The following is a 27,658-nucleotide window of genomic DNA, read 5'->3' as shown; positions in this document are numbered from 1 at the left end:
CCCATCCAATCCAAACGTGCAAAGAATTCAAATTGTAGACGCCCATAAATTAAGTTTATAATGAAAGATTACACAGAGAAAAAGTATTGAACACATTTACTGAAATGTAATTAATATTTTGTACAAAACCTTTGCTCCATACTTTGTTCAATATTTATTTTACCTGCTTTATGGCCAGGACTAAGCTCTGGGAACATGACACCCTTCTTGTAACATACTTTTTATATCGTACATATGGCAGAAATGTTGTAATAAATACATATATTAATACATATATTTATGACTCATTTTTTGCAAGCTGCAAATTAATTGCATAAGACCAAGTCATAATTTAACAGCACTATTAGCATCACTGTTTATGAACATGTGTACAGATATCCAGTGACCCCGAAGTTTAACCGCACTAACAACTGTTTGGCACAGTGTGAGGAGTTTGGAAAGGAAAGCGACTGGATGTTTCGTGAAGTTTCACCTCTCTTTAAAGAAGCTTCTTCAGCTCTCAGACCAAACGGTGGAGAGTCCCAGGACATTTCAGCCCTACTGGGAGTCCTCGCTTAAGCTCTTTGACTCACTACTGATCATGAGCATCTTTGGGTGAAGGAAAGAGACAAAAGACACCCTGTGGGAGCCAGAGTTTAAGAATTGATCATAATTACATTCAATAGTGGTGTATAAAACTATGTGATTAAAGATCGTTAGTCCAATGTCCTACACACCCACTGAGCTGAGGTGTTCAGCCCTGTAAAGCTGCCTGTGTGAGCCCTGCAACAATACACTGAGAACAACATGAAAGATCCTGATTTTACACCAGGATCTATATCTAAATGTCCCACACAGCCAGTAGCAGTGTTTTGGTTATGAGAGAGTATTTGTCACCTTTGTGTAATTAAAATGCATTACTTTACCTTACTAAATATTATAAAGTTAAAAGACTTTTTAAACAGAAACAAAAGTATGCCAATAAACTGTATTTGTTTGGCCCTATGATCACCTGTACATTCTGTCCTTGAGTGAGTTATTGTCACAGTTTGAAAGAGAGTAAAAACAAAGTTAGCATTTTGTTCCTGGGTGATTCCTCGGAGCATCCACGGGATGTTGGCTCGCTAAGCAAGTCACAGAGCAGCAGACATTCTCCCTCAAATCTGCACTGACTGTAAGATCTATTTTATAGCTGTCAGCCATGGAAAATACATTTTAAAAATATATATAATTTGTCATTATATGATTATTATTACGTTGCCATGGTGTTATAACTCAGCCATAACTTTGATGCATTTCTTGGCTAATTTTTGCATTTCTTGTGTGGTCAACAATCATTTGTTTGTTTGTTTTCTTCTTTTACATGGACCCTTCACGTGGAGGGAGTATTTTCACCCAAAATGTATTTTATATTTAAAGCTCATCCTGTGAACTGTGAGGCGGGATGAAGCCATAAAAACACACATTCTGACAGGACTTGAATGCAGCATGCAGACAGCGCATTGGCGTACACGTGAGGGCGGGTTACCTAACTTTAAAAACACACTCCTGCCACGTGAGAAGCTTCCTAACAGCCAATGAAAAAAAAACCTGTGGTCGGTCCACATTGAGCCAATCAGAAAATAGCAACAGACTTGTGGGCATGGTCCGAAAACATTCACCACAGTAACGCTGGACTCTGTTCGACCCAAAGAAGCAACATGAACTGTGATTAGAGCGAGCGGCTTCACGCGCTCTGCTTCCGTATAGTCACCGAGCCAGCGCTTTATTGTACTCCAAAGTGTGTTTAGGTTTCCCGTGTCTGTATGAGGACATGTAAGTGTCGAGAGTTCACTTTGACATGTTTTTTCCACATCTGCCTGTAGTTGCTAGGGGAAGTGACGTCAGCAGCGAGTGACAGCTTTCACAGACTGGGAGACGCTGCGTACCCGTTCAGCTGTCTGGAGTTGGATCAGAGTAATCGGAGTCCATCGTTAAGTTTGGGATCACAGTGGCCCCCAAACTACGGAGAGCATAGACTACGCGTTTCACGGTACCGGGCCATACCGATATTACAGACTTTCGGTGGTCAGAAAGAGAAAAAGGGGATGGTGAAACCTGCGCTGTTACAGGAAGAGATCGAAAGGGACCGGGCTGTGTACACCGACGGACTCAAAGCTCTAATATTCCTTCATACTGCAGGAGAAGTGCTTCATAACTAAGATAAGGAGACTGTGTCAAAGAGCACCGCGGACATGGAGCTCAGAGTGGGCAACCGCTACCGGCTGGGCAGGAAGATCGGGAGTGGGTCCTTCGGGGACATCTACTTAGGTGAGTGGAAGCTGTCACCTGAAACGTGCCGTTCAAAACACTGCTGCGCTTCAGAAAGTGAAGATTTGGTCACCGCTGCAGGACTTCCGGGTCTACGTGATATTTACTGTTTGTTATCCCGTGTGTGTGGTGTTTAACCCGAGGCAGGTCATCCACCCTGCAGCCCTCACCCACGACAGTGCAGTTAGTGTAACGGCAGAAACACAAGGTGGGTTACACGGGGGGGGAATGATACAATAGCCTGAAAGTACGGAAACAACAAGGAACAAAACGAGGAAGAGTGTGTACTGTTACTGTGTGTACTGCGCAGGTCCTTTTCTTTTCTTTCTTTGCCTGTCCCGTTTGGCTCTTTTGCATCAGAATTCTTGTCTAAAGGCAAACAAAGATGCCCAACGGATTTACTTTACCAAATGGACCATCCCAGCCTTGCCTTAATGGTCTATTTGATTCACCTTTTATTGTTTATTTTATTTTCACTTGCTACACACGGGACAGACGTGACTGGGAGAAAGAAAAAGAGCGGGGAAGAGGGACGGAGATAAAGGGCAAAAACCAACAAAACAAACAGACAAAAAACACATCTATCAATCACCTGGATCACCTGCTGAGAAAGAAAAAAGAGAAAACAAGCAAAGAAAGAGCAACATAATAAACAACATCATGATGATCTATGGGAATATGACAGTAAATACTAAATATTAAACATTATTGTGCAGCACATAAGATCGACAGCGCACAGTGTGCTTTAAGGTAGGAGCCAAAAAGGGTGTAGTTTGTGTGTGTGAGCACCCGTGTGTACACCTGTGAGCATGGACGCGCTTGTTTTTAAAAGGTTCCTTCATGTAATGATCTGCTAGAGGGGGGGGGCACAGCCCCGTCCTCCAGGGCATGAAGCAGGTATGGAGGAGATCAAGAGACCAAGGAAGACCAACAGAGGGGCAGCTGCGCCACTGTCCCAGAAAGAGCTGAGGAGAGCCCCAGATGAGGGCTCACTCAGCAGCCGCGGAGCAGAAGCCAGGGGGAGTTGCAGTGACGCGCCCGTGAGCTCCGCCGGCAGCCAGCCGTGCCTGAGTGACCGAGCCCCAGGCCGAGAGGCCGGGGGCACCCCGCCTCCGAAGGAGCCCGAGTGAGCCCCAGGCTCCAGGCCCCGATAAGCAGCCGCCAAGGAGTGAGCCGGTGTGTACCCAGGCGCCCACCCCCGGACACAAAGAACCACCAACGCACCGATGTCTGAGGGAGTCCGCCACTGGCAGGGGAAGTGGTGGTGGGTGGAGATAGGCCTCCAAACCTTGGAGGGCCTGAGATGTCCCCAGAGAGGTGGCGTCTGACACCCAACCTGACATATAGACACAGACATACAGGCACACACAGACACAAACATCCATTCCCACCCTCATGCTCTCATATGCACTTACTCCACACTCAACCAACGTGGAGACAGACATAGAGAGACGCTGTACACACGATCACACTCCCCAAGCGTACTCTACAAACCGGGTCTAGGTACCCTTGCCCCTGGAGGGGGGAACTGCACCCAGACCCAGGTGATGTTACCCTTTTCCCTGCGGTGGGGAGAAGCAGACCGCCCCGACTCTGCAGCAGCAGGGAGGCCCCGCAGTCGGATGGCCAACTCCTCCTCCTAGCCCCCCCGCTCCAGCAGGTCGCAGAGAATGGGGGTGAGAGAAGACTCCAAACCTCCCTCCACCCGCTCATTGTAGTGTTGATGCATGTGTGTTCTAAGGTGCATTTAAACCCAGGAGGGCATGGAGCTACCTGCCAGAGAGCAGCAGGTAAGCGCATGGTCCCTCCTGCTAGCCCTCAATGTCTACATGTATTTAACATTGAGAGGTGGGCAACGACGCCAGGGGTGGGGTGTACACCCTGATGGTCTTTTGGAGTCCATGTAGCGTGCCCACCCCCAAGATCCTATATGTATGTGTAATGAGAGTGTGAGTAATGTGAATGTCTAAGTTGTGGGATAAAATTGAGGCACAGGCAGCCAGAAGGGGACAGGGGGGGGTAGTCTCCCCTGCACCCTGGTGACACACCTTTACCCCAAGGCCCTGCATGTGTGGGTGATTGTGGTGGAGCGGGAAGAGGGAGGCAGCTGGAGATGGGGAGGGAAGGAAGGGAGGGGCAAATGGCCCCTCCCTGGAGCCAGCTCCCCCGCTGACCGCAGTAGACACCCCCATACTCTGCAACCCACCAGGGAAAGGGGGCCCAGGCCCATTGGGACCGGGGCCTAGTTCAGCAGCGCCGCCTGGCCCCACAGAGCCCGGGACAGCTCACCTGGCCCCACCACAGAGAAAACTGCGCCCACCCCGTCATCCACTCATCTTCCAGATTACACAAGACAATAGACACCCAGGCTGAGATCTTCCTCCACTTCCCATATATCTCTCCCCACCTGCAGAGTGAGTTCCTGGAGAGAGGAGACCTCCTGCAAGATGTGACAATCTCCCCCACCAGTTGAAGAGCCCCCCAGGTGGCTCGATGCACCGGCGGCACCTTGCGCCAGGGCTGTGGCCCCCCCACCCCCACTAGGTGATGGAGCTGATCAAAGGAGCCCAGAGCAATTGATCTGATGTGGTGGCAGAGGCAGAGGCTTTCTTGGCTATGCATAGGGCAGTGAAAACCATATGAGCTATATTCTTATCTGTAGTGACATTATCTAAGCTGCCCAACAAACACACTAAAGGGGAAGTTGGAATGTTACATTTCAGACACTTTGATAAGTCTTCACATATCTCGCGCCAAAACTTCTGAACTGGTGGACAGAACCAAAGAGCGTGGATATAATTGTCCGGTGAGTTGGTTTGACAGTGTGAGCAGTTGTTGGTAGACGTTAAGCCCATCTACTGCACAGGTCTTAATCCGGAACATATCTGTTAGCCTTTGTGTTACACATGTATGTAACCGTACAGCCACACTGTCCACTCCGTGTGGGAATTTCTTCAGTCTATGCTGTTCAAAGGGTCGCCCACTGTGACCCCAGTCCATAACATCAATGGTTCAGGGAGTGGCACCAGTGTGAGCCAGGACACACTGACTATATCTAATATCTAATATGCCAGTCAGCCACTAATATGAACAAAGACTGTATAAAAAGATGGTTGTGGCTTGAATTTTAACATCTGGGCTGCTGCCATCTTGAATTTATTTTAGGGAGGCGGGGTTCAGACAGAAGTTACCACCTACAATGAAACAGACAGCACTCATGTATGGGTCAGCAAGCAGTACCGTTTCAGCCACAAAGTTACTGATGTCTGCATCACAGCAAGCTCACAAATGCTGACGTGGTGGTCGAGGCCCAGCAGCTTCCAGCATTAGATGCTACCTGATATGATAGAAGCTTAGTCTTCACTTGCGTGCTGAGCTAGAAGTGTGACTTTGTCTCGTCCAGCATGCTGTGTTTTGCTAATCGTGTGTATCACTCACTGTGAGGTACATACGAGACATCCTTACATCAGTTACCACAGTAAATATTTTAAATGTAACCTTTTTGACTGGATTGCATTACGTAAAAGTCTAAACCCTCTGTGCTAGTGTGAGGACGGAGAGTGTGCTTCAAACAAAGGTCACCCTGACCCTGTTCAGAAGGCGCCTGGTTTTGTCCGTCCTCGGGGGGCCTGCAGGGGTTGGCCTGTTACTGCTGCTGGTGACCCCTGTGGCTGGATTTGTGTCTCTGCTAGCTACTGACATTAAGAGGTGTCATTGTGCCAGAGCTAAAGATAATATTCACACTTATCTTAATTCCTTGAAATTCAGTCGTCACTTTAAAATGAGTGGTTGGAGCTCATAGTGGGGTCATATGAACACACCTGATGGGGGAGCAGTTGTTGTCCCAGTGAAAATGATAACGTGTGGACGCAGGTTTCCACGTGTTTCTCTCCATAGTCGAGAGAGTCGGCTGAAGATGAGCCAGTCTGGTTTTCTGTAAGACTGAACTCACCTGTTAGAAAAGTCTGAGGCTCCGGTGGAGCTCAGGATTTATCCACAGGAGATAATGTGGAACGTGTGGAACACCAAACATTATGTACCATCCTGATCTGTTCGTGTGTTAATGAAAATACTGTGTGTAAATGTGTCTCTTTGTTTTTTCCACGGCTGTGATGCTGCTGGCACTTATTGAAGTTACAGGGTGTGAAATCTCACCACTAGATGGCAGCAGTGTTAGTGTTACTGCTGTGTTTGCAGCTGTTAGCTGTCAGTGCTAACATCGGTGGACGCTCACACATACATGAGCATGTATTCAGACTGTTCTGCTGGGTTCTCACCACATACGTAAAACACGATTCGGTGACACAGCATGTCCATCCTTGCCTCTGTACTCAAGATGGCGAGGTAATATGGCAGCTTCCACAGCACAGCTATGAGAAGGATTGACGTTACTGGGAAATGTAGTTACACAGTAATCATTGCATGAGTACAGCATCGGTTTTTTGTCTCAGTTAACCCTTTAAAGCCAGTCAGAGCAGCACGCTCCGCTTTGCGTAACTATTTTTAAATCCCTGTAGCACTGCAACCACGTAAGCTAGCGCAATATTTTTCTTTTTTTGCATATGAAACCGGAGGAGTTGTACTTACATCTTATGCCATCAGCTTGTCCTAGGTCACGGTTTCCTTCCACATATAGTTTTGCAAAAATTCTATAAAAAGCGCTTGCAGCAACGAAGACATAATATTCCAGAAATACGCTTTGCTGATCCATCAGCTGTTCGTAACACTTCCTACACTGAAAAAGACGTCAGCGCGAACTATCGCATGTCCGCCATTACCTGCCCGAAACCGGAAGTGACGTCGTTTTCGCGGAAAATGTGGGTTGTTTTTTGTTGTTTTTTTACTTGTAGGCCTTATAAACCTATACTGGTGTTTTCATAAGTCATGTTTGACTTGATGCTTTTCTGAATAGTTGCTGGGATGCTTAGAACTTGAATTGCACAGCTGGAAATAGTTTATTTTGATGCACCTGCTGTTTTCTTTGCAAATTTGCATCATAGGATTGTTTTTCATTTTTTTTCTGCAGTATATAAAAATTGCTGCATCTCAAAAATAAAACTATGAAGACACTCAAAATAAATTTCCTGTTGTTGTAAAATATTTTTTGCAACTTTTTTGTATTTAAAGTTTTGAGGGATGAACCTCTTAAATTTCTCCAAGTAGAAATATATGTTAAAACCAAAAATGACTTTCAATTTTTTTGTAGTTTATTGCACTTTTTTGCAATTAATGTAGCACTATGGACTTAATGCATACATATTATTAAAATTTGGGCTATAACAGTTGTATTGCTGTATAGCAACTTGAAATACTCCCAAAATTGGCACTACAGCATGTACAAATATAAGATGCGCTCTGGCGGACTTGGTTCTATGGTCGGTCTTAAAGGGTTAAATAACATGGGAGTTGTTAGTGTCAGCCTTGAAGTCACATTCACAGGCAGACGATAGCTCTGTTTGTGCGCCGCTGACATGTTTTAACGGTGCCGATGTCGGCGCGGCACGTCTGGGCGTGCTGAATGTGCAGGTTTGAACCCACAAATGTCTTCCAGGTAAACGGCAGTGTGAACCACTGCACCACCCAAATACTGTACGAGGACCACTACACCGACACTGTGACTAGTGTTGACTGTGTTTAGCAAACTGATGATAGTAAGTTTAATAATAAAAATCCTGTTTGGCTGGTGCACCGAGGGCCTGAGGCTGGCAGGTCCGGAGTTTTCCTTTAAAGAAGCAGGTAAGGTGCTGCAGCAGGAGCAGAGTCTGCACATGTGCTGTGTCACAAAAGCATTTGGAAGGGTGGCGTGAATATTGCAGAACATGCTGCTCCCTGTTTGTGCTCCACTCACAGCATCCACCTCCCTCTTCGAGCACCTGTCTGCTGCCTGACCCTGGTCTGCCTGCTCCTCCTCCATGTCCTGGAGCTCGGCCTCACCTGGGTTCCTGTTTGTGCTGTAGCTGACAAAGATGCAGCTTCTTGAGGATTTGTTGTGGTTTCCTGTTTCTCTGCTGTGTTGTGAGTCCAGCTAAGTCACGATTTATGAAATTTGTTTGTATTTAGTTTATTTTGAAGGTTCAAGGTTCTTTATTTGTCACATGCATAGTTAAACAAGTATAACACACAGTGAAATGTAGCCTGACACGCTCCTCGACATGTGCAAAAATTGGGGGGGGTGTAGAGGAAGAACATATTATATATATCTACATATAGTATATACACTGGGTGAATGTGCAGTAGTAGCAGCAAGCAGGTGAATTCTGTACATTAATATGAATAGACATCTGACTATTTTACAGGATAGACAATATACACATATTTAAAATTAAAGGAATTGAAATGTACATTGTGCCTTGGTTTAGTGTCTGGAAGAGTCCTGTCTCAGTCAATTATAGATGATGTGAGAGGGCGGGTGTGTGTGTTTAGGGCCCGGATGGCTTGGGGATAGAAGCTCCTCTTGAGTCTCTCTGTCCTTGCCCGGAAGATGCGGAACCTTCTACCAGATTGCAGAAGTTGGAACAGTTTGTTGCCAGGATGGGACGGGTCCTTCAGTATCTGCTCCAGTCCGGCATCTCCTGGTGTAGGTGTCCTGAAGCGGGGGGAGAGCAATCCTGCAGCAGCGTTCTGCTGTACGGATCACTCTCTGGAGAGCTTTTTGGTCCTTCACACAGCTGTTCCCAAACCACGATGTCATGTTCTGTGTGAGGATGCTCTCCACAGCGCCTGTATAGAAAATCCTGAGGATCTTTGGAGAGACCCTGAACTTCCTCAGTTGTCGTAGGTGATACAGGCGCTGCCTAGCCTTTTTGGTCTGGACCTGAATGTGGGCAGCCCATGTCAGGTCTGAGGAGATGTGGACACCAAGATACTTGAAGGACTGCACCCTCTCCACTGGAGCTCCATTGATGATAATGGGCTTGTAGTCTCTGTGCTGACCCCTTCTGAAGTCCACCACCAGCTCCTTGGTCTTGCTGACGTTCAGCTGGAGGTGGTTGTCCTGGCACCACGATGCCAGATTCTTCACTTCATCCATGTAGGCCGCCTCATGAAGGAGACACACTGACGTTTACACAGCAGTGTGTAGGTGTTGTTGTCCTTCTGTGTGCTGCTGGAAACAGGAACATGTTGGAGACCAGAGGACTCATCATCAGGAACATCTCCATGAATATTGCTGTTGTTGATGTTGTGGCTTCCATTATATCTGTGTGTGTGTCACTGTGTGTATTAATGTGTATCCCTGTTGGTCTTTTTCCAGGCACAGACATCTCAGTGGGAGAAGAAGTTGCGATCAAGTTAGAATGTGTGAAGACGAAACATCCGCAGCTCCACATCGAGAGCAAGATCTACAAGATGATGCAAGGAGGAGGTGACCACAGTCTGTCTGTGTCTTCGTTCTCATGCAGTCTGTCACGGTTAGCTGCAGGACTCGTTAGCTGCAGGACACGTTAGATGGTAAATGGTAAATGGCCTGTATTTATATAGCGCTTTTCTAGTCCCTAAGGACCCCAAAGCGCTTTACATATCCAGTCATCCACCCATTCACACACACATTCACACACTGGTGATGGCAGCTACATTGCAGCCACAGCCACCCTGGGGCGCACTGACAGAGGCGAGGCTGCCGGACACTGGCGCCACCGGGCCCTCTGACCACCACCAGTAGGCAACGGGTGAAGTGTCTTGCCCAAGGACACAACGACCGAGACTTTCCAAGCCGGGGCTCGAACCGGCAACCTTCCGATTACAAGGCGAACTCCCAACTCTTGAGCCACGATCGCCCGTTAGCTGCAGGACTCGTTAGCTGCAGGACTCGTTTCCTGCTCCTACTCTCTGCTCTCTTTATTCCTCCACGTGTAATGTGATGGACACTTGCCTGTCGTTGCAGTGATCCCATTAGTCACCAAACAAACACAAGGTCATGTTGAATGACCTCAGTGAGCCGTGGACCACCGCTGTGCTGCGGTTTAGCACAGAAGGCTTCTGTGTCCACGCCTCGACTGTCCCGTGGGTTGGATGTAGCAGCCTCAGCTCGGTGCACGGCTCACAGCAGTGATGATCAGAGTTTAACACAAAGTTCGTTTCAGTTCAGGTAGGGCTGCTCAATTAATCGAATTTTAATCACGATTACGATCTGGGCTTTCAACGATCATTAAAAATGACTGAGCCGATTATTAGCCCCTCCCTAATTTATCCGCGACACCTTAAAGGCCGGTCCGTGAAAATATTGCATAAACCGTCCGTGGCGCAAAAAAGGTTGGAGACCGCTGATTAAGAGGACCCGAGGGAAGCTCGGAAAGCTAAGCAGAAGTTATTTGGAGAGGAGAGTGACTGCCGCTGGTTGAAAAGAGAGGTAAAAAAACTTCAGTGGTGTTGCACACTATGTTATATTATTTTTTAAAGTCATTGTTAACCCTTTAAAGCCGGTCAGAGCAGCACGCTCCGTTTTGCGTAACTATTTTTAAATCCCTGTAGAACCTGAACCGTGTAAGCTAGCGCAATAATTTGTTTTGCATATGAAACCAGAGGAGTTGTACTTACATCTGATGCCATCAGCTTGTCCTCGGTCACGGTTTCCTTCCACATATAGCTTTGCAAAAACTGCATAAAAAGCTCTTGCAGGAACAAAAACATAATATTCCAGAAACAGGCTTTGCCGATCCATCAGCTGTTCGTAACACTTCCCACAGTGAAATGATGCACCTGCTGTTTTCTTTGCAAATTTGCATCATAGGATTGTTTTTTGTTTTTCCTGCAGTATATAAAAATTGCTGTATCTCCAAAATAAAACTATGAAGACACTCAAAATAAGTTTCCTGTTGTTGTAAACTATTTTTTGCAACTTTATTGTATTTAAAGTTTTGAGGGATAAACCTCTTAAATTTCTCCAAGTAGAAATATATGTAAAAAAACAAAAGCGATTTTCAATTTGTTTTGTAGTTTATTGCACTTTTTTGCAATTTATGTTGTTACTATGGACTTAATGCATACATATTATTAAAATATGGGCTATAACAGTTGTATTGATGTATAGCAACTTGAAATGCTCCCACAAATGGCACTACAGCATGTAAAAAAAATAATATAAGCTCTGGCGGACTTGGTTCTATGGTAGGTCTTAAAGGGTTAAATAAATATCGTCAAATAATCGTGATCTCAATTTCAGTGAAAATAATCGTGATTATCATTTTTGCCATAATCGAGCAGCCCTAAGTTCAGGATTATCACTGAGAAAGTCAGACACTGTGAATCTGCGGCGCTCCACACTGCTGAGCTCTTCCTTCATGTCCGTGTCAGTGCTGGGAGCACCGGACAGCACCAGGTAGTCCAGCTCTTCCAGGTCTCCCACTGCAGTCTCAGGACTGTGAGACAGGTCCACAGAAGGACAGGACAGACCTTCATGTGGCTGGTGTAGGTGATGGATGCACCAACAGCACTCATTGGCCCTCATGTTCCTGAGTCTAAATCACACCCTGTGGGATGTGATGTAAGCCTGTGACGTAACATCCTTGATCCAGGTCTGAGAGGAGACCCCAGCACAGCTCAGCCAGTGTCAGGATTGCCTGCAGGCACATGTGGGCTTTACACATTGCAGAGATGCTGCAGAGTTTCCTTTAGAGCGTGGAAATGACTGCCCAAACCAATACACAAGTAGGACGCCAGTTTTCATTTTGTCAGCGCCACATTTAAAGGAGGGAGTGAAGTAGGACAGAATCACACTTTGTTACGTGGGTGTGGGCCTCAGGAGCCCTGCTGAGTGTGAGTGAAGGTTTCAGTATCCGAGCAGGAGCACTTTGTTACCCCCGAGGACACGCCCTTCATCACTGTGTGCTTATTCTGAGCAGCGCAGGAGGCGGTGATAGTGGAGACGCTGCCAGCAGGAGAAACCCATCAGACAGTGACTGCAGACGCATTTGTTTCTGTGTGGTTGCAGTGGGCATCCCAACAATAAAGTGGTGTGGAGCTGAAGGCGACTACAATGTGATGGTGATGGAGCTGCTGGGACCCAGCCTGGAGGATCTCTTCAACTTTTGTTCCCGCAAGTTCAGCCTGAAGACGGTCCTGCTGCTCGCTGACCAGATGGTGAGCTGCTCTCACACGAACGTGCACACAAACGTGCACACACACACATGAACGTGCACACACACCTGCTGCTCACACACACACACACGAACGTGCACACACACACATGAACGTGCACACACACATGAACGTGCACACACACCTGCTGCTCACACACACACACGAAAGTGCACACACACACATGAACGTGCACACACACCTGCTGCTCACACACACCTGCTGCTCACACACACACACGAAAGTGCACACACACACATGAACGTGCACACACACATGAACGTGCACACACACCTGCTGCTCACACACACACACACACGAACGTGCACACACGTGAATGCATGAATGAAGCCGGGCGCAGATACGAGCTGCACTGGACCTAATCTGTCTGTCTTTGTTTGTGGTCCACTGCAGATCAGTCGCATCGAGTACATTCACTCCAAGAACTTCATTCACAGAGACGTGAAGCCGGATAACTTCCTGATGGGACTCGGCAAAAAGGGCAACTTGGTGTACATTATTGACTTTGGTCTGGCTAAAAAGTACCGAGATGCTCGCACGCACCAGCACATCCCGTACCGCGAGAACAAGAACCTGACTGGCACCGCTCGCTACGCCTCAATCAACACTCATCTTGGGATCGGTAACAAGCCTGTTTGTCATCCGCCACGCACTCCTGCTCCTCTTTATCCCACCTGAGATACTCTGCTGCTGTAGTGAAACCCGTTTCCTCTTCATCATCTTTATTTCCGCTCGTTGTCTCCACAGAGCAGTCGAGGCGCGATGACCTTGAGTCGTTGGGATACGTCCTCATGTATTTCAATCTGGGCTCGCTGCCTTGGCAGGGGCTGAAGGCCGCTACCAAGAGGCAGAAGTACGAACGCATCAGTGAGAAGAAAATGTCCACGCCAATCGAGGTGCTGTGCAAAGGCTACCCCTGTGAGTTTGCCGTCTTCAGAGCTTTCCTTTATTTGAAGCCGCGTGATCCCAGCTGCACGTCGGCTCAAACATGTTTGTTTCCACTCTGTCACAGCTGAGTTCGCCACCTATCTGAACTTCTGTCGCTCCCTGCGCTTCGATGACAAGCCCGATTACTCGTACTTACGGCAGCTCTTCAGAAACCTGTTCCACAGACAGGGCTTCTCCTACGACTACGTGTTCGACTGGAACATGCTGAAGTTTGTGAGTATCAGCTGTCAGAGAAGCAGGAGAACATTAAACAGGTTGAACAGGTGTGACTCCATCCTGTGGTCTGAGATGTTGGAGCTGCAGTATCACTCAGTTTTTTTCTTTAGTGCTGAAACACAACAAGGATGACCTCGAGGCCCTTTTTACTGTAAGGGCAACACTGAAAGTAGCTGTACATAATGTTTTGTCTGTGAGATGGTCACGAGTCTTTTTTTCTGTAATGGATGAAAGTTAATTTGTAATTCATGAAATCTTTATTAGTTAACGTTAAAGAAACAGACGTCAGCCTGAAGCAAACTGTGTTTCCTGACACAGCAGGTCCTCTCTGCTGCGTCTGTTTACACAGGACGGTGAGATGTTTAGTGACCTGCTAGGATGCATCACACACGGGGACCAGACTGACAAACAGGGCTCGTCTCCTCCTCGTTTGTTAGCTGCTGGTTTGTTATTGTGTGTTAAACATTTAGAAATGATCTGCAATGGTTGTTTGAGTCCTGCTGACAGCTGCTCAGTACCAACACAGCTGCCGGGTCCAGCTCAGTGAGGGCTAACAAGTCATCATCCACCTGTCACTCAAAGCAGCCACGCCTCTAATTATGGCCGACTGTTCACATGTAAAGAGATATTAAAACTGTGCATAGACATGAACACGGGGTTAAAGAGCAGCTCTGCAGTTTGTAACAGGGCACACTGTGAGTTTGGATCATGTCATAGTTTTAGTCGATACTTCATGACCCTGTTTTTCTGTGGCTCAGGTTCAGATGTCTCGGCGTGGACTGTGAAGGTCGTTACTTTGCTTTAGACCAAAGCTGGTGGAAGTCCCACCCTGTCAGTCGTCCATGTTGGCGACAAACCAGGATGGCAAGCCTGTCACATTAGTAAGATGTGTGTGTGGAGGCTGGTACGTGGTCCTGTGATGGCGTCTTTGTAACAGAGAGAGGAATTCGTGAAGGGGAATAGAGCTCCTGCACGAGTGCACGCATTAGTGCAAAAAGTACAGAAGCCTGCTGAGCATAAACGAATCTGTGCCGGGCCAAAGTGCGCGCGATGGTTACAGTACAGGGTTAGCATGCGTGCAGAGGCTAATAAACCCGCAGAGTCTCAGTCGGTCCATAATCTGTTCTGTGACCTGCTAAAGGGAGCCAACCGTGCAGCAGAGGAAGCAGAAAGGGAGCGTCGGGATCGGGACGACCGGTTGAGGCACAGCAGGAACCCCGGGGCGAGAGTCCCTGCTGCGCCCGGGCGCCCCCGAGGGACCCAGGAGGGAACAGTGCCCACCCCGCTAACACCCACCTCACAGACAGGTCAGTTCACTCCAGCTGCGTTAGCATCGTTAGATCACATGTAAGTGTCCCAAATACACAAAAAATGTAGGAAACAACCTCGGTAGAGGACGGTGTTCTCCGTTAAAGAAAAGGAGATCGTTGGTACATGTATCTGTGCACTTTCATATTTCTGTGTTCCAGATGCTCTATGTTGGTTTTTCTTACAGGTGCAGTGTTGTGCATTTCTATTTGTACTCCATCCTTTTATTAGATTTTGTTCTATTTTCTCCCTCCTTCCTTTTATTCCTTTCTCCTGCCTGTCAGCTCAGATGCTGTCAGCTGTAACTGAAATAACACCAAAGAATAAATAAAAGAAACACAATGTAGAGAACTTATAGAGCTGATCCTGGTGCATTCAGATCACAACTCTGTAGGAATCTGGTGTCCAGACGTGTTTATATGCAGTGCGCACGTCCTGTAGACGAAGAGGAGCTGCTCCTGTAGTGTTGCTGTGGCCTCAGTGGCCTCAGCGTGTCAGCTGATGATCTGTCTGCTGTTGTGCGGCTGGCTCCTTGATGGAGGTGATGGTGCTCTCACATCGTTTGTCTTTCCTTTAACGGTTCAGGTGATGTTACTGTGACACGGTGCAAGCATGTACAGGTTAACATGAACTCCAGCCCTTTGCAGTCAGTCTTTGAAACATGGACTTATTCATCTCACAGTACGATGTGTTTATGGTCTCCAGCTAACACGTCTCCTCGACAAGTGTCCGGGATGGAGCGTGAGCGAAAGGTTAGCATGAGGCTGCACCGCGGCGCTCCGATCAACGTGTCATCCTCCGATCTGACTGGGCGACAGGACACCTCCCGCATGTCCACCTCACAGGTACAACACTCCCTCTGCTCCTAGTCTGTGTGAACCAACAGCACGAGACTCACTGAATATTTCATGTGAGCTGAGCACGCAGAAAAGCCCGCGCACAAGTACGGACGACAAAGCTGGGCTTGTTTGGGTTTTCAGCAGTAGTGCAGCAGTAGTGCAGCAGTATTGCAGCAGTATTGCAGCAGTATTGCAGCAGTATTGCAGCAGTATTACAACAGTATTACAGCAGTAGTGCAGCAGTATTGCAGCAGTATTACAGCAGTATTGCAGCAGTATTACAACAGTATTACAGCAGTATTGCAGCAGTATTGCAGCAGTATTGCAGTAGTAGTGCAGTAGTAGTACAGCAGTAGTACAGCAGTAGTACAGCAGTATTGCAGCAGTAGTACAGCAGTATTGCAGCAGTATTACAGCAGTATTGTAGTAGTACTACAGCAGTATTGCAGCAGTAGTGCAGCAGTAGTACAGCAGTATTGCAGTAGTAGTGCAGTAGTATTGCAGCAGTAGTACAGCAGTATTGCAGTAGTAGTGCAGTAGTATTGCAGCAGTAGTACAGCAGTATTGCAGCAGTAGTACAGCAGTATTGCAGCAGTATTGCAGCAGTAGTACAGCAGTATTGCAGCAGTAGTACAGCAGTATTGCAGCAGTAGTACAGCAGTATTGCAGCAGTAGTACAGCAGTATTACAGCAGTAGTACAGCAGTATTGCAGCAGTATTGCAGCAGTAGTACAGCAGTATTGCAGCAGTAGTGCAGTAGTATTGCAGCAGTAGTACAGCAGTAGTACAGCAGTATTGCAGCAGTATTACAGCAGTATTGCAGCAGTAGTACAGCAGTATTGCAGCAGTATTGCAGCAGTATTGCAGTAGTAGTACAGCAGTATTGCAGTAGTAGTGCAGTAGTATTGCAGTAGTAGTGCAGTAGTATTGCAGCAGTAGTACAGCAGTATTGCAGTAGTAGTGCAGTAGTATTGCAGCAGTAGTACAGCAGTATTGCAGCAGTAGTACAGCAGTATTGCAGTAGTAGTGCAGTAGTAGTGCAGCAGTAGTACAGCAGTATTGCAGCAGTAGTGCAGCAGTATTGCAGCAGTAGTGCAGCAGTATTGCAGTAGTAGTGCAGTAGTATTGCAGCAGTATCACAGCAGTAATTTTTCTGTAAGCTGGTACTTGTTGTCCTGTAATCTGATGCCTGTGTGATGATGTCGTGTTGCTGAGTTGTGTGTTTGGATTCTGACATATTGACTCTGTTCTCTCTCTTCCCTCAACCTCAGAATAGCATTCCCTACGAGCATCACACCAAGTAGACGCTCGCCATGTCCTCGTGTGACAGCGGCAGCGCGGGGTAAGTCCCTCCCAGTGTTCTCGCCGTGTTTGGTGCAGCTCTTCAGCCTGCTGTCTCGGTCGGACGCCGGCTGTGGGGACAGCTGTGTGATAGGTTTGTAGCATAAACCTATTCGCTGGAACGTTAAGACAATATAATTACACTGCAAGCAAGACACAAGTAGGCAAACTTCTTCATGGTACTCGTGCACGGGAGAGAACCGGACAGGCACCGTTCCTTCGCTTGACCCCAGTAGCTCTCGTCCGTTCTCCCATACACTGTCCTTTTATTGAGGTTACATGAATATGCATAGGTTCATTAACATACGACGTCTACATACAAACAAAGAGTATCTTGCCTGTGTGTGTGTGTGTGTGTGTGTGTGTGTGTGTGTGTGTGTGTGTGTGTGTGTGTGTGTGGGGACTGCTGATCAAAGGGTCAAACATCCTTGGTCAGGAAGAGGATAGCCTCCCCCTCACCCTAGATGGTTCATCCTAGATAACACGGTGAGGAAGTCCTGCAGTTCATCTAAACAAAGAGCACCTAAACTAGAACAGACGTAGCTACGTTAATCCTACCATAAAACAATAAGACACGGTATGACCTCTCATGCTCCCAAAGTGCTGTCTAATACACACAAAGTTTGCAGACTATCAAGGATCAAAACCTCTACCAATCTACAACTAATTACAAAACTCTAAGCATATATAAGTAAATATTTCTAAGCATAAATGACAATCAACAATACAAATCTAACATTTCCCCCCTTTTTGACCTTTATGCCTGAAAAGTTCCCAGGTATGAATACGTCATGTCTGACAGTTTCAATGCAAACCTTTTTATACTCAGCATATGTCAAATCACCCTAAATTACTGAAAGGTACACAGTTTAATAAATGTATTAGCAGTTACCCCATTCATTGAGCTCATCTCATGGCAAACTGCATCTTACGAGCAACCAAAGAAATTGTTAATTTAATAGTGAAACTAAAAAAGTAACATTTTCAAAAACATCTCAACTTGGTGGTGCTTCCTCCGGGTGTGCACATCACATGTCTTTCTGCAGAGTGGTTTAAGCTCTGCAGGGCGTCATGAATGTCCCTTCCAGTTGTTTCCGTCACTGTCCATAGGACCAGAGTCCAAATGTATGTAGAATAGACATTCAAACATACTAGTTGGTTTTGTGGTTCGTCAACATGGGTCTCAGCTATTTCCAAGCTGCAGACCTCTCAGCACTCTAGGTTTATGGCCTCTTACCAGCCCCCATCACCTGACTTCAGACCTTCGTCTTGTGAGGGGGATATTTATGACTCCTTAATTGTCCACGCTCTGCAGAAAAAGCTCTCTGTGGAAAGGGTGCTGGGTTCCGTCATCTTACTGCTGTTATGATCCCAGCAGCCTTCAGAGTGTCATCGTATGCACAGTATAGTGGCACAGCATTAGGTGATGTTCATAGGAAACTGCTGTCATCACCACCATAGCTTCTGGTTCCTGTGCTTTCACAGAATCATGATGTCATCCTCGAACTCCTTCTGCGCTGTCGATGGAGCTTGGCACGCTCCCCTCATCCCACGAGTTTTCATGTTCCAACGCTGCTGAAGGTTTAAGGCAGAGCACGTCGTACACCTTAGTTGTCTTCCTCAGCGTCAATATTGAATCTTTCATTTTATTTAAAATCTTGCTGTGGGAAGTCTCCTCTTGATTTCCTGGAAGCTTAGTAGCACAGCTCTCTGTGTGATGTCTGCTGTGCTGAAGATGATCTCTGATCCTCCTGAAGCCTCTCTCCCATCTTGTGGACGATCCTCTCCTCTATTTTGCAGGCAGTTTCATGGTCCTTGCTGTGGCTCCAAGGTCTGATTTCATGATGGGCCCCAATCAGCTTGACCTTTGACCTCAACCACTGCCTGGCTGTCAGCTATGCCTGGAATGGTTCACGCTTCTCACTGGGCCTCTGAAGATTTCTCAGGAGATTACTGCTGCACCTGTATTTCCTTGCTAGGAAGACAAACTATTTGGAGAGTATGTCAACAATCATCAAACCACATTCTTTAGTTCAGTGAACTTCACTTATAGGCCATCAAAGCCTCATCTGAACATGGGTGCACCACTTGCATAGGTTTAATATTTGTAAATAAAACGGCTAATCACACAAATCACTGCAACAATAATAAAAAACATTGTTTAATGTTAATCCTTGGACCCCTCCTCTTGACGCATGGACACACCCATGCGTCAACTCACCAAACCTGGATTCCAGTCTTAAAGAAAAAGATTAGCTAGATCATATCCCAGGCAACATCAGGGCATCTCCTCCCCTGGAGCAGCACCACCCTGGACCTATAATCCTGCAACGAAAATGTTAGTGTGCTTTGCATATTAAGTTTGCTTAACACCTGGCTCTCCCAGGAGCCTGCATACACACCATCATGGCCTGGAAAACAAAATCTGGAAGTAAAATCAAACTTCATACCTGTAAACAATTGTATCATAAGGACAAGAAGCATTCAACATCAGCAAGACAAGTGTCATGTGCAGGTTTTCTCAAATCAGTAAACTACAATTATTTTCATAAGTCGCCTCAGACATGGATCATCCCATGTACTCAGGCAACATTAATGTAATCGGTGACTGCTCTTAAGCAAAGTCACTCCACTTATATATTACTATGGGCTCAAAAGTGGCCAGCTAATGAGCCCATATCAAACTATCCCAGAAACACTGTATCTCTTATTTGTTTTACTCATGTCACTTGTCCGTTTCAGCTGAATCTCCCACAGCATTCTCAAAGAAATTAACATTAGCAATACACATTGACTGTAGTCAGACAGAGGTCAGACACAGGTCAACAGGTTCCAGAGGTGCCATAAAAACACCATAAAGTCAACCCTAGCTGTGGAAAGAAGTAACACCAGTTCTCAACACAGGAAATTTCACACAGGTTATTCACATTATCAAAGTAACCTTCACATTTTCCCATCAACACAATGCAACAGCATCACCACTCATAACCTGTAAACACAGTTTTCCTCACACATAAACCCAGAAATCCTGTAGTAGGAAAAAACATCAACCAGTTGTCCTGGTATAAATCGCATCATCAATTCACATGAAGAACTGGCATGCTGTAAGAAAAGAAAATGCAAATATTAGCGCTTGCGCAGGCGTATGCATACTTTGTCACAGATATCTCTGTGAGCAACTCAAGCCTATGAATAACACACCTGATAAATGCACAGACACAGAAAATGGCATTTAAAAGGTTAAATCATCATGCAACCTCGAGTGTTGCTGTCATCTTTCTGCTCCTGTAAAAGGAAACACATGGGTTCATCTGCACCTTTGTCAGGTGGGGGTTAGCTTCACACAATCATGTTCAGTCAGTCAGTCAGATATTTTAAAATTCTTACTCATCCACTCAGTGGTTCCTTCTTTTGCTAATTGTGGAAATTATCATCGCATTCGTTTCCACGCTCAGCAAAACGACGTTATTTCAAAAAGAAAAATAATTTAGACTGGATTTCCTCGTTGAATCCTTTTTGGGGGGGACTCTCATTTCCTAATTGTCCCAAATAAGTGGCTTTCTCCTGAACCCATTTTAAATGTGGAGAAACTCACTTGCAACAATTTTCTTGACGACGTGTAACGCTTTTAATTCCCGACTTGCAGATCTGCTCAAAGAAAAGAAATTCACAAGCAAAAATCAGTGCTTGTTCAAAAATGAAAAATAAAAAATAACAGAGATTATCAAACCAAACTCTCAGTGCACTGTGAAAGTATCAAAATAAAAAGGCCTTGTTAAGTCATGACACAAGCTCCTCATCTCAGGAGGGTAAATCATACCATTAGCATGGTTTATCATACCATCATACTAATCGGCAGGCTCAACTTCACAACAAAAGAAAAATCATCAGCTAGATTCACTCCAAATCAACCATCAGCTGCACAACACACAACATAACCCTAATGTCATATTAGCTATGAGTTTAATCACCCGGTCTGTGCTCTTCACTCATTTAAGCCACAGATCTATTTTATTCAATTTTTCCTTTTTCCCTTCATCATAAAACATGTGACATGCTGTCATGCACTTCACAAAACAGTCTGTTCTGACGTATTCAGAGTTGTGTATCTAAATACAGGATTCACTCGCACATCAAAGCAGGAAACTCAGTGTTTTAGAGTCTCTACTCAACACACAACAAACTCCAACACATCTCATTCACTCGTGCTAGAATTCAATCACCTTTCATTAATCTAAAACCGATCAACTAATTTGCATATCAGCTATTAACCCACTAAGTTGACAGGACGACAGAAAAGCATGTTCAAAATAGTATCACAAAAGACAATTTCCCTCATACAGTAAATTACTTATGCTGCCTCAATCAAGCAGGAAGCTTCTCCCAATTTACCATTTTAACAACTAAATTTATTGTCTGATCACTGATTTATCAAACCAGGATTTTTTTTTTTTTCCCACAAAAGTTAAATTGTTGTCCTGCAACTTGTAGAGTCAATTTTTTTTCTTTAGGATAAATTCAGTATTTGATAACAAGTGTCTGCTAAATTGACACTATTGTAACACTGATGAAAGATAACAAGCTAATTTTCATTGCATGGGTTTGTGTTATTAGGCAGGTCTAATGCATGTCTGTGGAGCTGCATCTCCAGCAGAGCATGTTCTTAAAGCTGTCTTTCCTACACATTTCTCTGCTATTATTTAATCATTTCTTAACTAATGTGCTATGAGTCTTCATGAGTCATTTTGTGTTTGGAATTGTTAGTAGGGTTAATGCATGTTCTGCTTGTGTGTGTGTGATTTTGTATATGTTTCTATTTTCGCAATGTTTCAGACTCCGTCTCAATTTTCCAACTTAAGCAGTCAGTTTTCTTTTCCCCAGGTTTGCTAACCCAAATTTTGATTTCCCACATTAAATAATTCCTATGTGTTCTCACCTAGTCTTCTCACTCTGTTGTCCTCTCACTCTTTTGTCCTCTCCCTCTTCAACAGTCCCGGCAGTTCTCCTTCAGCTTTGTCCTGTCTAGTAGCTGAAGTGCTGCTGCTGCCTTCTTGGGCGACTTCTTAGCAGCTGCTGCCGGTTTCTTGGCTTTGGCTGCGGCGGGCTTCTTGGCTTTGCTCTCAGTAGCCTTGTTCATCTTGAAGGATCCGGAGGTCCTGGTGCCCTTGGTCTGCACCAGAGTGCCCTTCGCCACCAGGCTCTTGATGGCGGTCTTGACACGGGCCTTGTTCTTGTCCACATCGTAGCCTCCGGCAGCCAGAGCCTTCTTGAGAGCGGCCACAGACAGGCCGTTGCGCTCCTTGGAAGCGGCCACGGCTTTCACAATCAGCTCGCCCACGCTGAGGCCGACCTTCTTGGGCTTGGAAGTCATCGTCTTCTTCTTCTTGGCCTGAACCTCGGCGCAGGGCGTGTTTATGATGGAGCCTTTCCCACCACAGCGCTGGCACGTTGAACGCATCATGAAGGGTCCATTTCTTTCATGTCGCTAGCCGCATGTGGCTTGCCCGAGTCACTCAGTCCTTTTTGAGCATTTCAACATGCTGCCGCCGCAGACCCTGGCCTCAGATCCAGCAAGTTTAGCGCGCTGATCTCCAAAAAAGTCCCGAAGGCCAGAAAGACATCAAATAAGTGTCTCGTGCTGAGAACTCAAACAAAAACTCCTCTTCACGCTGCCATCTTGCTCGCCCCTCCGTGAAATTCAACCAATCAGACAGGAAGATGGGTTTGCTTTCTTCTTCTGCTGCTGTTTATCCACATTGCTGCTGCTTTGCTGGGACTTTTTGTGCTCAGGACTTGCTGCTGTCTCTTTATCATGTTATTGCTTTGGAGCTGCATTCCTTATCTTCAGGGAGGAGTGAGCTCGCTTGTGAGGTTGAGAAACACATGGCACTGTAAATAAGTCAGCCAGAAACTTGTTTCCAATGATGTTAAACTATAACTTTCTTCCGACTGTTGCATGTGGAAAATTGATACAGGTCTGCTTTTCACCTGAAAGTGACAAACTAAAACATGTTCATTATTATCATCACTGCTTAATCAACACACATCTCTCTCTCTCTCTGTCTGTGTTTGTGTGAACAATCCTTTCTTAAAAGCAGAAAATGACATTGTAGTTGTTTTTCGGCTGATCAACACAAAACCTTTTTCCTATGATTATTTCTCTTCGTCTACAATGTAGTAATTTGTCTCTTTTTCACTCTTTTTTTTTTTTTCTTCACAATAGCTGGTGGTCTGCAAAATCACCGCTCTCACTCACAATCAGAGGCAATCACTTTTGCACAGTGCACAAAAACACTGTGATGTCAGACACATTCACACTCACTTTTTCATCTGCATAAATAAATCATATGGCTGGAGATATGTGCCATGGTGATCCATAAGCATGATCACCAGTTTATTTAATTATTTTTAATCCAACAAAACAAATAAACAAAAACATGATGCTGATGCTACACACACACACGAGTCAAGGTGCAGAAAAACTGCTCATGGAAACGCTGCACACTCTCTGTTTCCCTCTCTTTGAGTAGTTCTCAGACAGCTCTTGATCTGATAATGTGTAGCTTGCTCATCAGCTCAAAAAACAAAAACAAAACTGCAACGCGACATCACACAGTAGTTGCATGCTCTGCCCACAGTGGCAAAGTCTTACACTTACATATTCAACACAGCTTCTCCATCATGTATTTTTAGATGTTTCATACAGGGTTGAGCATATTAGTTGTTTTCACAGATGTGCTCTATATCTCAACAATGGCTCATAATAAGACGACAGTCTTCCACACAGGTCAAGTGCCTCTATGCACTTCATGAGTTTAAATATTTATCTATATCACTTCACCTCACATGTCATTGTACTGAATTTAAGCAACCACAAGCTTAATGTAGATTACTTTTAACAACTATCCACCTCAATTAAATCTATGGTCTGGCACACAGGCTGCTGTCGATCAGGGCAAGCTAAAGAATAAACATTGTGTCAGCAAGGGGTGGGGGGAAAGCCATTCACCAGAGCATATCTTAAGTGCTGCTGATGTGGGCTGGCCTTCTCCACAGCTCTCCAAGGCTGGTGTGTTTTCTGAAAACTTCTAACATTTGAATCTCTTCCATTTATAAGCCTGCGATTAACCGCACGGCTCAGGTCCGCGTGACCGCGCTCGCGTGAACCCGCGCAGCTGTGGAGCCGTCGCTCTCTCTCTTTTTTACATAAATACTTTGTGCTGCCAGGAGCAAAGTCCAGCACAAACGTCTGTCTCCCTCCGACTCACTCTTGGTTGCTTAGAAACCCATGATAACAACAACAGTCGGTGTCACAGACCACATGTTCTGCTCCGCACACACAACAACAACAACAACGACGACGACAATGACAACAACACAAAATAGGCCTACTGTCCAGCACAATCTGGACCCCGCGGAACTTCTCAACACCCCACTGAGCGGTGGAGAACTCACTACAGTACCCCACACAGCGGTCTGTATTTCGCCCCACTAAGACGGCGAACCAAAAAAAGTTCGAACTGCGCAACTCTGCGACTTAATGCTTCTGTACAAAAAACCCCACTGAGCGGCCTTGTACATCGCCCCACTTAGACGGCGAATTTTAGCCCCACTAAGCGGCCACGGACAACGCCCCACTGAGCGGCGAAGACGTAATTTTAGCCCCACTAAGCGGCCACGGACAACGCCCCACTGAGCGGCGAAGACGTACAGTTATAGAGTTGGACTCTAAACTTACTCGGTGTTGCTTAGCGTGTAATATCAGCCTCGAATCCCGCCAATCGCCATTCATCGAGGAGAAAAGACATACAGCGAATCCACAGGAACTTCCTGGCTGACGTCAGTCTTTCAGCGTGCCTCTCCTCCCCTCGGTGAATGCGATTCCAGGGCTCCGGCATCGAAGGACCAATTAATGATAGGTTTGTAGCATAAACCTATTCGCTGGAACGTTAAGACAATATAATTACACTGCAAGCAAGACACAAGTAGGCAAACTTCTTCATGGTACTCGTGCACGGGAGAGAACCGGACAGGCACCGTTCCTTCGCTTGACCCCAGTAGCTCTCGTCCGTTCTCCCATACACTGTCCTTTTATTGAGGTTACATGAATATGCATAGGTTCATTAACATACGACGTCTACATACAAACAAAGAGTATCTTGCCTGTGTGTGTGTGTGTGTGTGTGTGTGTGTGTGGGGACTGCTGATCAAAGGGTCAAACATCCTTGGTCAGGAAGAGGATAGCCTCCCCCTCACCCTAGATGGTTCATCCTAGATAACACGGTGAGGAAGTCCTGCAGTTCATCTAAACAAAGAGCACCTAAACTAGAACAGACGTAGCTACGTTAATCCTACCATAAAACAATAAGACACGGTATGACCTCTCATGCTCCCAAAGTGCTGTCTAATACACACAAAGTTTGCAGACTATCAAGGATCAAAACCTCTACCAATCTACAACTAATTACAAAACTCTAAGCATATATAAGTAAATATTTCTAAGCATAAATGACAATCAACAATACAAATCTAACACTGTGTTTTGGAGCGTCATGGTCTGTTCTGACACTGGCTGCTGCTCTGTGTCTCCGTCAGGTGGTGTCTGAGGTACCATCCTCTGGTCTCCAGCTACGAGCTCCTCAACGAGCACCAACAATACAAGCAGTCCGAGCCCTGATCTCCACCATAACGTCTACGGCTCCAGCTCCAGTCACAGACTGACCCTCTGATGCTTTTCCATTTACCTTTGTGATCTGAATCCAGACTGTTGGTTTTCAGGGCTCTTTACTTTTGGGGCCACTTGAACTAGTTTATCAGGGCTGACCCGGCACCGCAGCAGGCTGATCCAAACCATGAGGACCTCACGGACCGCTGCATCAGCCTTCCTCACTGGACGGTTTGTCAGTGAGAACTCTGAATAGGAGCGTCTCGGTCTGAGGGCGGGCGCACTGTTCACACGTTCAGTTTTCATTTCGTCTCATTTGTTAGTGTTGTCGCCGACAGCCATCCCCACACGCTCCTGATTGATTCAGCTGTTTGTGTTAGCGAGTAACTCTAAACCAGGCATCCTGCTGCTCGTGTATGTGAGCTAGCATCAGCCCAGAGACAGCAGCTGAGAGGCCAGCTTACAGCATGACATCACATTTACAGCTGCATGCTGTTTTCCATCTTTTTTTACCGTTGGCTAAAAATCACTCATGTACTGTTTTTAGTTTATTCAAGCTGGCAGGTAAATCTTTTTGCTTCGGTGAAAAACTCAGCACTAGTTTTTTGTTGTTGTTTTTAAACAGGATTTTTAAAGTGCTAAAGTTAGCAGGCTAGCTGCAACATAGCTATGCTGCTATGGTGGCGACGCTAACATCTTTATCTTATTGCAAGTTAGTAAATGAGCTGCAGGTGTGTAGATGAGCTGATGTCCTTGTTTCTCCTGCAGCGTGGAGCCGGTTGTTTGGGCAGAACCCGAGCATAAATGTTAGACGCACCCGGGAGAGCAGAAGGTTGTCTTGATTTGGTGTAGGGATGGACTTTGGCAATAAAAAGCTAAATGTAACATAAAAGATTGCACAGAGCACGTTTCGATGCATCGCAGGCGTCCGGATACAAGCCTGAGTGTGAGTTAAACTTAAGAAGACACCTTTGCAGGGGTTGGGTTTCCCCCGAGCGTCCCAGGTTTCTCTGCTCTATCACAAAGAAGCACTGTGTTGGGCAAACACATCATTGGGTATATTTCACCAAAAGTTCTTTCACTGTATATATAATATTCTTACTTTTGAGTTCGTATTGTTTCTGCACTGTGAAACATTTATAATATTAAAGTGTGTTTGGGTTTTTGTGACGTACCAGTGGACAAGAGTCTGAACATGATTCAGGAGTCGCTGCGCCTCCTTGAGGGCAGCAAATGAGAAGCTGAAGGACTCTGTCATCCTGGTGCTGTGACAGCACCGTCTGCACCAACCAGAGTGCGTGCCTCTTTTTCAGAAGTAGTGCATTGGGTTTTTATATGAATGCGTCTTACAGTCGACTGTAATAAAGCTCCATCTCTGCTGTGAAAAGGCTCTGCTGTTGTGTTTTTGATGTGAACCTGTGCGCTCTGCTACGCTCCTTCATCACATCTCTGCTGTGTACACATGAGCCAGGAAAACAGACGGAGCTGCAGCAGTGTGCGCGCTCTGATGTTGGTCTGAGAGAGTCACGCACAGAGCAGCTCTGTAACAGCATCAGGCAGGAGCGAACGCAAGGAGGAGCTGAAACGACATAAAGATCAAAGTTTGTAGTGCAGCAAAAATCAGGGTATTGCTCCAAACACATGTAGGAGGGGGAATAACTGGGCAGCTTGAGCTATTATATAATATACTACATGTATTATAGGTAAGTTGTTCACTTTGTCTTCACAGTACTGATGTAAGGATCCTTGGGAGGGAGGTAGAAATGTCAAAGTGAGGTCAGAGGTGATGTGTTTAAAATCTTTCTACAGTATTTTCTGTAAATGGACAAACGGCACATGACAGTTTGTAGGTTCTAAAGCTTTTTGTCAAGTTTCCACCAATAAATCATCAAGTTGACTTTGAAGACTTATCATTGATTTATATTTGTCTCTGATAACGGGCAGCACAGTGGTTACA

The 27,658-nt window shown here is 45.9% G+C and overlaps 1 protein-coding gene and 1 pseudogene across 1 annotated transcript; one reads left to right on the top strand and one right to left on the bottom strand.

Moving 5' to 3' along the window:
- The first annotated feature begins 1,649 nt into the window (after positions 1-1,649).
- Positions 1,650-27,598, top strand: LOC146702479 (casein kinase I). The gene is made up of 10 exons (XM_085465380.1): positions 1,650-2,289; positions 9,542-9,652; positions 12,218-12,366; positions 12,778-13,006; positions 13,132-13,302; positions 13,397-13,545; positions 14,690-14,855; positions 15,562-15,701; positions 16,967-17,037; positions 25,632-27,598. Exons 1-9 carry the CDS (start codon positions 2,214-2,216, stop codon positions 16,997-16,999), a joined length of 1,224 nt encoding a protein of 407 aa, XP_085321506.1. The 5' UTR covers positions 1,650-2,213; the 3' UTR covers positions 17,000-17,037; positions 25,632-27,598.
- On the bottom strand, positions 21,511-25,185 carry LOC146702480 (histone H1 pseudogene; annotated as a pseudogene).
- Positions 27,599-27,658: the final 60 nt, after the last annotated feature.

This window comes from Copadichromis virginalis, linkage group LG8, assembly GCF_057382275.1.
Source record: "Copadichromis virginalis isolate Kocher_CV1m ecotype Utaka linkage group LG8, C_Virginalis_male_GT1.1, whole genome shotgun sequence".
Classification (NCBI taxonomy): Eukaryota; Metazoa; Chordata; class Actinopteri; order Cichliformes; family Cichlidae; genus Copadichromis; species Copadichromis virginalis.
This window is presented reverse-complemented; position numbering and strand designations above follow the sequence as displayed.

Bases quoted from the DNA above. Each gene is read 5' to 3' on its own strand.
- LOC146702479 (XM_085465380.1), top strand. From the start codon at position 2,214: ATGGAGCTCAGAGTGGGCAACCGCTACCGGCTGGGCAGGAAGATCGGG. The intron at 13,303-13,396 runs GTGAGTTTGCCG...ACTCTGTCACAG, and splicing joins GCTGTGCAAAGGCTACCCCT to CTGAGTTCGCCACCTATCTG. The intron at 14,856-15,561 runs GTCAGTTCACTC...TATGGTCTCCAG, and splicing joins AACACCCACCTCACAGACAG to CTAACACGTCTCCTCGACAA.